The sequence below is a fragment of the Schistocerca nitens genome, chromosome 11 (genome assembly GCF_023898315.1).
Source record: "Schistocerca nitens isolate TAMUIC-IGC-003100 chromosome 11, iqSchNite1.1, whole genome shotgun sequence".
Classification (NCBI taxonomy): Eukaryota; Metazoa; Arthropoda; class Insecta; order Orthoptera; family Acrididae; genus Schistocerca; species Schistocerca nitens.
In genome coordinates this window covers 189,877,208-189,890,473 of record NC_064624.1, presented here as the reverse complement: position 1 = coordinate 189,890,473, position 13,266 = coordinate 189,877,208, and the positions used below count along the sequence as shown (strand labels likewise).

Genomic DNA, 13,266 nt, shown 5'->3' with positions numbered 1-13,266 from the left:
AAATAAGCCATTTAAATCCAACTATGATGACTAAAATTATGAGTATGTTCCATAAGTGTCTGACTTGTTACTTGAACAACTTACCGTAATGAACCCATATTGCTGGATCAGTGCAGCAAACAATGTGCTTCCCTTCGCACAACAAAAATGAACTACCTGTTCCGCACAGAGTGTTCATTCCCGACTAGAATGTCTTTCCTGTGTGAAGACATTCCTGCCATTTGTTGAGGATAGTTTAAAGTGTGTGTAGAAGGCCTGCCTTACTTACACACTAAGAGTGTCTGTTATTATGAAATAAAGTATGTCATGGAGTTAGGTACATTTACCCTGTAGGGAGCAAAATGTTGTGTACAACTTCTAAGGAAACCAGACATAAGGTCCTTGAGTCTGTTGACATGAAAGGCAGGTAGCAGTTCATGAGACAGTGAGACAGACTTGTAAACTATCCCTCATGTTATTCACTGTCTGTGTTCAGGATATAGGAAAGGAAACCAAGGAGGAATAACAAAGAGAAGTTGAGAGACAATAAATAAAAACTCCTAGTCTTGTCAGTGGAGGCAAAGAAGTTTTGAGATCACGTTAAAACGATGGACACTGTCTTGAAAACAGGTTGTAAAATGAATAACAATAAAAATACAGCAAGGTTAATGGAATGCAGCTGAATTAAGTTGTTGTTGTCATCACTTCTGAGACTGGTTCAGTGTAGCCCTTCACACAAGTCTATCCTGGGCAAGCCTGTTCAACAGTGCATAACTACTGCAGCATACATCCACTTGAAGCTGCTCACTGTATTCAGGTGAATACCCTTCACACGTCTCTCCATTACGAAACTGATGATTCCTTGATGTCTCAATATGCCTCCTATCAACTGATCCATTCTTTTTAGTCAAGTAGTGCCACAAATTTCTTCCCCAGTTTGTTTCACTATTTCTTCGTTAGTTATTTGATCTACCAGTTCAGTCTTCTGTAGGATCATATGTGAGTAGCTTGTATTGTATTCATGTCTAAATTGTTCATTTTCCACATTTCACTTCTACAGGGTATTACAAAAAGGTACGGCCAAACTTTCAGGAAACATTCCTCACCCACAAATAAAGAAAAGATGTTATGTGGACATGTGTCCGGAAACGCTTAATTTCCATGTTAGAGCTCATTTTAGTTTCGTCAGTATGTACTGTACTTCCTCGATTCACCGCCAGTTGGCCCAATTGAAGGAAGGTAATGTTGACTTCGGTGCTTGTGTTGACTTGCGACTCATTGCTCTACAGTATTAGCATCGAGCACATCAGTACGTAGCATCAACAGGTTAGTGTTCATCACGAACGTGGTTTTGCAGTCAGTGCAATGTTTACAAATGCGGAGTTGGCAGATGCCCATTTGATGTACGGATTAGCACGGGGCAATAGCCGTGGCGCGGTACGTTTGTATCGAGACAGATTTCCAGAACGAAGCTGTCCCGACAGGAAGACGTTCGAAGCAATTGATCGGCGTCTTAGGGAGCACGGAACATTCCAGCGTGTGACTCGCGACTGGGGAAGACCTAGAACGACGAGGACACCTGAAACGGACGAGGCAATTCTTCGTGCAGTTGACGATAACCCTAACGTCAGCGTCACAGACGTTGCTGCTGTAGAAGGTAACGTTGACCACGTCACTGTATGGAGAGTGCTACGGGAGAACCAGTTGTTTCCGTACCGTGTACAGCGTGTGCAGGCACTATCAGAAGCTGATTGGCCTCCACGGGTACACTTCTGCGAATGGTTCATCCGACAATGTGTCAATCGTCATTTCAGTGCAAATGTTCTCTTTACGGATGAGGCTTCATTCCGACGTGATCAAATTGTAAATTTTCACAATCGACATGTGTGGGCTGACGAGAATCCGCACGCAATTGTGCAATCACGTCATCAACACAGATTTTCTGTGAACGTTCGGGTAGGCATTGTTGGTGATGTGTCGATTGGGCCCCATGTTCTTCCACCTACACTCAATGGAGCACGTTATCACAATTTCATACGGGATACTCTACCTGTGCTGCTAGAACATGTGTCTTTACAAGTACGACACAACATGTGGTTCATGCACGATGGAGCTCCTCCACATTTCAGTGGAAGTGTTTGTACACTTCTCAACAACAGATTCGGTGACAGATGGATTGGTAGAGGCGGACCAATTCCATGGCCTCCACACTCTCCTGACCTCAACCCTCTTGACTTTCATTTATGGAGGCATTTGAAAGCTCTTGTCTACGCAACCCCGGTACTAAAAATGTAGAGACTCTTCGTGCTCGTATTGTAGACGGCTGTGATACAATACGCCATTCTCCAGGGCTGCATCAGCGCATCAGGGATTCCGTGCGACGGAGGGTGGATGCATGTATCCTCGCTAACGGAGGACATTTGAACATTTCCTGTAACAAAGTGTTTGAAGTCATGCTGGTACGTTCTGTTGCTGTGTGTTTCCATTCCATGAGTAATTTGATTTGAAGAGAAGTAATAAAATGAGCTCTAACATGGAAAGTAAGCGTTTCCGGACACATGTCCACATTACATATTTTCTTTCTTTGTGTGTGAGGAATGTCTCTGAAAGTTCGGCCGTACCTTTTTGTAACACCCTGTATACAATGCTGCAACCTAAACAAATGCCCTCAGAGTTTTCCTAACACAGAAACTTCTATTGAATGGGAAAAAAAATTCTATCTTCTATATATGTTTTTCTTGCAGAGATCTCTCACGTTTTCTCAGCACGATTGATTAATGGTGTGCTTATGGGTGTTTTGCCGGTTTCTTTCCATACTGTACACAATATTTTGATAACTGATCAAGCTGTTTTCTTCATGTGCCGTGCGTTTTGCTGTTGTGTGTACTCAGAATCTAATTGGAGTGCAGACAGTGGGAACACACCAAGCAAGGTGGCACAGTGGTTACTACACTAGACTCGCAATCGGGGGGACAACAGTTCAAACCCATGTCGGACCATCCTCATTTAGGTTTTCCCTAAATTGCTTCAGGCAAAGGGCACGGCTGACTTCCTTCCCCGTCCTTCCCTAATCCGACGAGACTGGTGACCTCGCTTTATGGTACCCTCCCTCCGAATCGACCGACCGACGAACAGTGAGAACAATAACAGCAAAGCTCTCAGAACCTGTAGAAAATGGCTTGGTCAGCCATTGAAATATTGTGCACAAAATGGAAATGACGATTCAGCCGAGCACCTGGACCCACACCATTTTCTTTTTACTACACGTCTTCATTTTATATCCTCTGTATTTCAGGTATTGCGAGTTATATTGCCACTCAAATAACAAAACTCATCGACTACTTTTTGTCTCTCAATGCCCCAGCATCACCTCACTGATTTCAACTATGCAGCATAACCCACGTTTTACGTTAAAGTTATTATCACATGTAAGTGGAGACAAAAGTGTGAGTACAAAATAGAAGAAATTAAATATGGCACAAATCCAAGCAAAAGACCAATATTGCAAAAGAAATGTTTTTTGGAGTCTTCAGTCTCCTGACTAGTTCGATGGGAACACCACGAAATCATCCCCTGTGCCAACCATTTTATCTCCGAGCAGCATTTTCATACTGCACCCTCAATTATTTGTCAGATGTATTCAAATCTCTGTCTTCTCCTACCTCATTCCTTAACTTAATAGTCAACCTAATTATTAACATTCTTCTGTACTACATCTCAGATGCTTCGATTCTCTTCTGTTCTGGTTTTCCCAAAGTCTGTGCTTAACTACCACACAATGCTGTGCTCCAAACGTACATTCTCATAAATTGGTTCTCAAATTTAGGCTTATGTTTCTCTTGGCCACGAATGCCCTTTTTGCGAGTGCTAGTCTGGTTGTTATCTCCTGCTTGCTCTGTCCGTCATGGGTTATTTTGCTGCCTAGGTAAAAAAATTCCTTAACTTCAACTACTTTGTGATCACCAGTCCCGATGTTAAGTTTCTCGTTGTTCTCACTTCTGCTACTTCTCATTATTCCCCTCTTTTTTTCAATTTACTCTCAATCCATATTCTTTACTCATTAGACTGTTCATTCCAGTCAGCAGGTCTTGTAATCCTTCTTCACTTTCACTGAAGATAGCAATTCTCATCACCAAATCCTATAGCTGATATCCTTTCACCTTCAATTTTTGTTCCATTCTTGAACGTTTTTTTATTTCTGTCATTGCTTCTTCAATGTATAGGTTGAACATAATGGGCGGAAGACTACATTCCTGTCTTCCACCCTTTTTAATCCAAGTACTTCATTCTTTGTCTCCCTTATTCCCACTTAGTTCTTGCACGTATTGTACACTACTGGGCATTAAAATTGCTACAACATGAAGATGACGTGCTGTAGATACGAAATTTAACTGACAGAAAGAAGATGCTGAGATATGCAAATGATTAGCTTTTCAGAGCATTCACACAAGGTTGGCGCTGGTGGCGACACTTGCAATGCGCTGACATGAGGAAAGTTTCCAACCGATTTCTCATACACAAACAGCGGTTGACTGGCATTGCCTGGTGAAACGTTGTTGTGATGCCTCGTGTAAGGAGGAGAAATGCGTACCATCACGTTTCAGACTTTGATAAAGGTCGGATTGTAGCCTATCACGATTGTGGTTTATTGTATCGCGACATTGCTGCTGACGTTGGTCGACATCCAATTACTGTTAGCAGAATATGGAATCGGTGGGTTCAGGAGGGTAATACGGAACCCCGACGGCCTCGTATGACTAGCAGTCGAGATGACAAGCATCTTATCCGCATGGCTCTAACGGATCGTGCAGCCACGTCTCAATGCCTGAGTCAACAGATGGGGACGTTTGCAAGACAACAACCATCTGCACAAACAGTTCAACGACATTTGCAGTAGCAGGGACTATCAGCTCGGAGACCGTGGCTGCGGTTACCCTTGACGCTGCATCACAGACAGGAGCGCCTGCGATGGTGTACTCGACGACGAACCTGGGTGCACGAATGGCAAAACGTCATTTTTTCGGATGAATCCAGGTTCTGCTTACAGCATCACGATGGTCGCATCCGTGTTTGGTGACATCCCGGTGAACGCACATTGGAAGCGTGTATTCGTCTTCGCCATACTGGCGTATCACCCAGCGTGATGGTATAGGGTGCCACTGGTTATACTGGTTATACGTCTCAGTCACCTCTTGTTCGCATTGACGGCACTTTGAACAGTGGACATTACATTTGAGATGTCTTACGACCCGTGGCTCTACCCTTCATTCGACCCCTGTAAAACCCTACATTTCATCAGGATACTGCACGACCGCATGTTGCAGGTCCTGTACGAGCCTTTCTGGATACAGAAAATGTTCTACTGCTGCCCTGGCCAGCACATTCTCCAGATGTCTCACCAACTGGAAATGTCTGGTCAATGGTGGCTGAGCAACTGGCTTGTCACAATACGCGTCACAACTCTGGATGAACTGTGGTATCGTGTTGAAGCTGCACGGGCAGCTGTACCAGTACACGCCATCCGAGCTCTGTTTGACTCAATGCCCAGGCGTATCGAGGCTGTTATTACGGCCAGAGGTGGTTGTTCTGGGTACTGATGTCTCAAGATCTATGCACCCAAATTGCGTGAAACTGTAATTACATGTCAGTTCTAGTATAATATATTTGTCTAATGAATACCCGTTTATCATCTGCATTTTTTCTCGGTGTAGCAATTTTAATGACCAGTAGTGTATTTACCCTTGTTTCCCTATAGCCTACTGCACCATATCACATTGTCACTGTTCAAACAGTATGTTGGCACCATTAACAATCTGACTTATAATGAGTCTTCAACTACGATATGCTGGCCGGAGTCAGAATCGAATAAGAAATTTACAAATTGTTTTTTGCAGGAACTGCTTGTCGCCGGTGAATGACACCGGCTCCGGATCCAACTCTGGCAGTGGGTCGGGATCTGCCGGCGTGTCTGCCAACAACGCCAGTGTCGACACCGCAGAGGCCGAGGGAGACTACAAACCGCCACAGCTCACTGAGGCGCTGCTTTCCAGGTCAGCTGGCACCACCTCACTCGCTTACACCTAAGTCTGAGCAGCTATCCTGTGCAAACCGATGTGAAGTGCTTGCCAAAGGGAGCTTCCTCTACTACCTCTTTTCAGGATTTCTTTGCTTCCATTTTTGTATCGAATGAAGGAAAAATGCTGCTTAAATGCCACTGTGCGTGCCGAAATTAGTCTGATCTCGCCATCGCTGCTCTTACAGGAGTGATATGTAGGTGGCTGAAATATATTGGTAGTTTCATAACTTAAGTGACAGTTCTCCTCAGTCGGCCTATACAGCAGTGGCGCTCTGTCAGTCAGAACTGAGTGGTCAGTTGCCGTGGCTTTGAGTCGGTCTTTCGAAACCTTTGTATGAAGTCTGTTCAGGAGAGCTGTTTTCATAAAATACCAATTTGTTGACAGAGTTCCGTACAGTAGTTGTAGGTGGTAAATCTGACAACACTGTCTGCATCTCTTTCATCTCCATCTGTATTTCACCACCTTCAATGCTCACGCCGAGCAACCGTCTTCCCTCGTGTGCGGTGAGGTTACTACTCGGCGAGCTGTAACTTCTCTCGTCGTGAGTGGGGTTGCGGTGAGCGGGCAGAGCACTCAGAATTTGCTGCGAAGTGACGTGCGATGTACAATGTGGGGAGGGTGGGGGTGGCGGGGTTCGAGATCTGACTCCATTAGGCAACAACACAAACCTCGGTTTTCCAGCTTCTGTGAAACAACAATGTGCATGATGGACATAATGATCAGTTAAATACTTTTGTGTTACAAAAACTGAGATTACTGTTTGTATTGATAGGTGACCTCATCTCTTATTTTAGTTGCAGTGAAAATAGCACAAGAATACAAACCACAGTGACAACAATGCCAAGGATCTCACCAAACTTTTTTTCACGTGTGTAATATCTTGAAAATTGGGTAGTAAGCCTACAAACTTTTATGGGGAGAAAATTACCTTTCATGCATTTTGAATAATTAACATGGTTCATTTTCACTATGGTATTGTTTTGTGCTTGAACCTGTATAAACTTTTGTGTCAGTAGAACTCTTAACTGGACGAAACTGCGAGTAGTAGATCTTGAGCCTAAGAAGGTTGAGCACCCGTGCTATACAGTAAATGAAGCAGTCAACATAGATCATTTATGTATTGATTCTTAGACAACATTTCCAGTTTTTTTTTTCCAGTTTTAAGAGATTCAGTCATCATGATTCCCCCCGCTAGTGCCCACCCTGCAACTCAGAAGTTGCTCTGTCCAAAATTAAGTGCGTCCAGAATGGAAGTCCTGCAGTCTGAAAGTCTCATCTGAAATTAATAATAATAATAATAATAACAGTTTTTTTAATCTTTAGCATGTTGTGCATCGAGTAATAGGTACAGTTTTTTGGAATTTGAAAAATAATAATAATAATAATAATAAAATGGCAGGCATTTGAAACAAAGATGTTGTTTTGTTGTGCAGTTTATTCATGTTTTTTGCAATAGCTAATGAATAAATTAAAATTTAAAAACACGTCTCTATTACTCATTGCAGAGATGTCCAAGGAGTAATTCAGCCAAATTTCAGAAAGATACCTTTACCAGTGCACTTGCAATCCATGCCATCAGCTTCAGACACAGTATCTCAATACTGCCAACATATGTGTAACAGTAGGATACATTTTCTGTATTTTTTTGGTATTGGCTGAAGAATCTATTTTCTAAATTGTTCCCAAAGATTGCAGCCATTATGCTCGTCAGACTGCTGTCTGTAGTGAGAACCTCACTTTGTTCTGAACTCTGCTTATTGAAAGTGAAGTGATTGAACACGAGGGACGTCTGTTAACCCAGCAATCTCCTGCCGTGCTCGTGGTATTATGTTTCTGTAAATTAATGTCTGACAGCACAGAGAGTTGGAACATGTGTAAATAATTTCTTCATGTACAGGTCCACAGCCTCAGTGTCGTGTGTTAATGATGTAGCCTGTCAGTTATATTCCTGTAATGCACCATGCATATAAATTATATTACTGACCAGTTTCAGCTTACCGTATTTACTCGAATCTAAGCCGCACTTTTTTGTTTTTTTGTTTTTGTAATCCAAAAACCCTCCTGCGGCTTAGAATCGAGTGCAAAGTAAGCGGAAGTTCTGAAATATGTTGGTAGGTGCCGCCACAACGAACTTCTGCCATCGAATATATGTAGCGCTACACAGGCATGCTTTGCAGGCACAAAGATAAATACTGGCACCAAAACCTCTGCGCCAGTAAATAAATTAAAAAAAAAATAAAAAAAAAGGGTGGAAGATGAGCTTTTTTCTCTGCCCCGAGTTTCGACCACTGCATTTTCATACATTATCCAACGAAGTAAATACAAATTCCGTATTGTTCATCTTCGAATGTAGCAGCATTTCAATGTACTACGAAAATCTGACTGGCAAGACTGTTTGGGATGTATGTCAATATGGCCAACTCTATGTTCTGAATTTTTTCCTACCTGTGACAAGAGATGGTTACTAATAGGAACTTTTATGAATTTTGAATCACATGCAGTACTCTCTTCACCACGAGAATAATACGAATATAAACATTTTGCCATGTATTCTTTCGTGTTTGCTGCTATCTTGTTTAAATCCTGTCTGCCTAATAAACTACGAAACTAGAGTGAGACAACAGCAAACAAGGAAGAATATACATATCATGTCATGTTTATATTCGTATTACTCTTATGCCTAATAGTGATACAGTCAGAAATGAAGCACGGCAATTGACTATAAATCTAAGATGACTCTAATTTCTGTGCAGAATGTAATGTACTAAAGAGGCGTCTGCAAAGATTTTCAAACAGAGAAAAATTTTTGCTAAACTTTCCTTCACAACATCTTCTATCATACGCAGTATTTTATTTGGTTCTTGTTGATCATTATCAAAGAAAACAGCAGTGTAAGTAAGAACAAATAGCAGTCTCTTGCCATTGTTTCGCTTATGAGACAATTCCTCTCTTTTATTTATTGTAAGCCACGGTAGCACGCACAAAAGAAAGCCATGCCGCGAGCGGCGACAGGTCGTAAACACTCATTATCAGAATGCAACAAACAATGCATGACACAGTACAGTAATGCATTTTCAGCTTAGAGTGACGTAAACACCTATAACAAAGAGAACGGCACTTAACAGATCAAAGAAAAATAAGCAATCAATTCAAACCAGACGAAGCACATGAAAAAGGAAGGGAGCGCCTGACGCATAGCAATGGCTACCTGGTAAAGCTTAACTCCTAAGCTTACGACTCGAACCAAACTACTGTAGCTGTATCGTCATTCATTTGACCTAAATTGTGTCTCATATTACAATGGACCAACTTTGTTTCGATTTGGAGGTGTAGCCTAAAACTTTTCTCTCCCCTGGAATTTCGAGTCTCAAATTTCAGGTGCGACTTAGATTCGGGAAATTTTTTTTCCCTTGATTTTGAGTCTCATTTTTCAGGTGCGGCCTAGATTCGAGTGAGGCTTAGATTCGAGTAAATACGGTAGGCCATTCCAGAATGTACAATATTCCAGATACATATGTCACATTCTTCCTTTTTTTTTTTTTTTTTTTTTTGTGACACACACACACACACACACACACACACACACACACACACACACACACATCACCAATATCATACATTTGAAATTGACCTAAGGTCAAAACTGGCCAGTAATGTAATTTATACCCACGATGCACTTTTGGGTCACAGAGTGTGAGTGGTCGGGGTGTGTTGCAGGCACAACGAAGACATGGAGAAGAGGATGGTTCAGCGGCACCGCGAGCAGCGCAGCAAAGGCGGCGACGGGAAGTGCAAGAGGCTCCACCACTGCCAGCTGCCGGTGCTGGCAGACAAGGCACACGTGAGTCTCTGACAGTACCGTCTGATTATTAGTCACAATTTTGTATTCATTATCTGAAGTTTGCAAAAAAAGTTAAATTTGTGATTTCCAGGTGATTTAGTCAGAACAAACTACAGTGAAACCCCTTTATAACGTTCCTCCATATAATGTTTTCCTCTATGTTACGTCCGTTTTATTCGGTCCCGACTAAAAGCTGATATAAACAATGTTAAATTTTCCTCTTTACTGCGTTTCCTCTATATTACAATTTCCTCCATGTAACGTTCATATTTTTTTAACCCTGGCCAATTATTTACCTCTTTATAATGTTTAAGTGACTGGATGTAGACGCATCGTTTTCCGTTCTGTGGATCACAGTTTGCGCCGGCTCAGAAAGCCCGCACTCAGCATCTTTCGTATGTCAGCAGGGGAACCCGGTCACGTGACATGTGACGCACAATCTGCTTGTGATCTTTTTGGCGCCATTTCAGTCGATGTTTTGTATTCGTAGTGTATTGTGTGAGCTGAGCAGCAGACAGTGTGTCTAGTAGGAATGTGTCTTCGATATAACTTTATTGAAGGTTTCATCAGTGGGCATGAGTGAAAAGCTGAAGAACATTTCTCTGGAAGAGAAGGTTTCTGTTATTAAAAAAGTGGAGGCATCTCCTGGTGTGGGTCGCGCGGAGCTAGCGAAGCAATTTGAACTGGCCCCCTCAACACACAACACTATTATGGGATACAGATCGCCGATAATGGAAGAGTTTGACAATTGTGGAAATTCGAAACGTACGCATTTGAAGCCGTCGACTTGATTTGCAAGAGTTTCAGGAATTAATAGGCAGTGATTCTGTCACTTTTGAGGACTTTGTCGCTGTGGATGACAACGTGACAGCCACAGGAGTACAAAGTATTGAGGACTGGCTCATATTCTATAATTGGGTCAACTGAAGAATGGGATACCACCTGTCAGCTTTGGACAATGTCGTCATATCTTAAGAATCTGTTATAACTTTTTACAGTACAAACTGATCCATTTACTTTCAGCCATCCACCTACCGGGCCCCATGTTTTAATTACAAAAAACTAATCATTTGATACATTGATCATTTGCAATGAATATCATATTACAGTGTTGTGAAAATTTAAAATGTCATCTATGGCACCATTTGTCAAAGCTGAGTAGTGGTATCCAGACCTTCAGTAATGCCCTATAATTATTATTTGGAAGCCTTCCTCTTTATAGTGTTTTCCTCTATACAGTGTTCAGAATTTGTGGTCCCTTGAAAAACGTTATAAAGAGGTTTCACTGTAATGAACATCACCAAGAATTAATAGCACCAGATGATAACGCAGAATTGAATCGATTATAAAAAATTGTACTTATTACAAGGTTACTACAAATGATCGAAGCGATTTCACAGCTCTGCAATAACTTTATTATTTGAGATATTTTCACAATGATTTGCACACACATACAAAAACTCAAAAAGTTTTTTTAGGCATTCACAAATGTTCGATATGTGCCCTGATTCGGCAGACATCAAGCCGATAATCAAGTTCCTCCCACACTCGGCGCAGCATGTCCCCATGAATGAGTTCGAAAGCATCCATGATGCGAGCTCGCAGTTCTGGCACGTTTCTTGGTAGAGGAGGTTTAAACGCTGAATCTTTCACATAACCCCACAGAAAGAAATCGCACGGGGTTAAGTCGGGAGAGTGTGGAGGCCATGACATGAATTGCTGATCATGATCTCCACCACGACCGATCCATCGGTTTTCCAATCTCCTGTTTAAGAAATGCCGAACATTATGATGGAAGTGCGGTGGAGCACCATCCTGTCGAAAGATGAAGTCGGCGCTGTTGGTCTCCAGTTGTGGCATGAGCCAATTTTCCAGAATGTCCAGATACACGTGTCCTGTAACGTTTTTTATGCAGAAGAAAAAGGGGCCGTAAACTTTAAACCGTGAGACTGCACAAAACACGTTAACTTTTGGTGAATTGCGAATTTGCTGCACGAATGCGTGAGGATTCTGTACCGCCCAGATTCGCACATTGTGTCTGTTCACCTCACCGTTAAGAAAAAATGTTGCTTCATCACTGAAAACAAGTTTCGCACTGAACACATCCTGTTCCATGAGCTGTTGCAACTGTGCCAAAAATTCAAAGCGTTTGACTTTGTCATCGGGTGTCAGGGCTTGTAGCAATTGTAAACGGTAAGGCTTCTGCTTTAGCCTTTTCCGTAAGATTTTCCAAACCGTCGGCTGTGGTACGTTTAGCTCCCTGCTTGCTTTATTCGTCGACTTCCGCGGGCTACGCGTGAAACTTGCCCGCACGCGTTCAACCGTTTCTTCGCTCACTGCAGGCCGACCCGTCGATTTCCCCTTACAGAGGCATCCAGAAGCTTTAAACTGCGCATACCGTCGCCGAATGGAGTTGGCAGTTGGTGGATCTTTGTTGAACTTCGTCCTGAAGTGTCGTTGCACTGTTATGACTGACTGATGTGAGTGCATTTCAAGCACGACATACGCTTTCTCGGCTCCTGTCGCCATTTTGTCTCACTGCACTCTCGAGCGCTCTGGCGGCAGAAACCTGAAGTGCGGCTTCAGCCGAACAAAACTTTATGAGTTTTTATACGTATCTGTAGTGTGTCGTGACCATACGTCAATCAATGGAGCTACAGTGAATTTATGAAATCGCTTCAATCATTTGTAATAGCCCTGTACTTTCTTTGGGTAGGCACCACATCCCCAATAAATTTGGAGGAGGGACATCATACTACCAGGCTGTACTGCAAAATATTTTATTCTGCACTGCTAGTTTTGGGCACGGTCCATTCTCAACTCTGTCTATAAGCATAAAATACTATAATGAAAAACTAGAGTGCGGTGTAAAAGCCATAAAATTACATTGGATGTAGCGTTATGCAAACATAGTAATTACCTACATCTACATCTACTTCTACATCTACATCTACATGGATACTCTACAAATCACACTTAAGTTCATTGAACCACCTGTACAATAGTTCTTTATTCCACTTACAAACAACATGTGGAAAAAATTATGCCACCAGATGTGGGTACTTTGTCACCCACCAGGGTAGGCGAGAGTGCTAACACGCTGCTTCCTGGCCTCGGGTAGGCGCGCCGGCCCCGGATCGAATCTGCCCGGCGGATTAACGACGAGGGCCGGTGTGCCGGCTAGCCTGGATGTGGTTTTTAGGCGGTTTTCCACATCCCACTAGGTGAATACTGGACTGTTCCCCATGTTCCGCCTCAGTTACACGGCTCGCAGACATCTGAACACTTTCGCACTATTCCGTGGATTACACTCTGACGCCGACAGTTGGGGTACACTAATTCCGTCCCGGAGGGGGGGGGGGGGGGGGA

The 13,266-nt window shown here is 42.7% G+C and overlaps 1 protein-coding gene across 1 annotated transcript in view; it reads left to right on the top strand.

Annotated features, from left to right (window-relative positions):
• Positions 1-13,266, top strand: part of LOC126212763 (period circadian protein-like) — a 176,285-nt gene that overhangs the window by 111,986 nt on the left and 51,033 nt on the right. The window contains exons 14-15 of the mRNA XM_049940169.1: positions 5,874-6,029; positions 9,774-9,897. Coding sequence (XP_049796126.1) covers positions 5,874-6,029; positions 9,774-9,897 — 280 coding nt within the window. The remainder of the gene's footprint in view (positions 1-5,873; positions 6,030-9,773; positions 9,898-13,266) is intronic.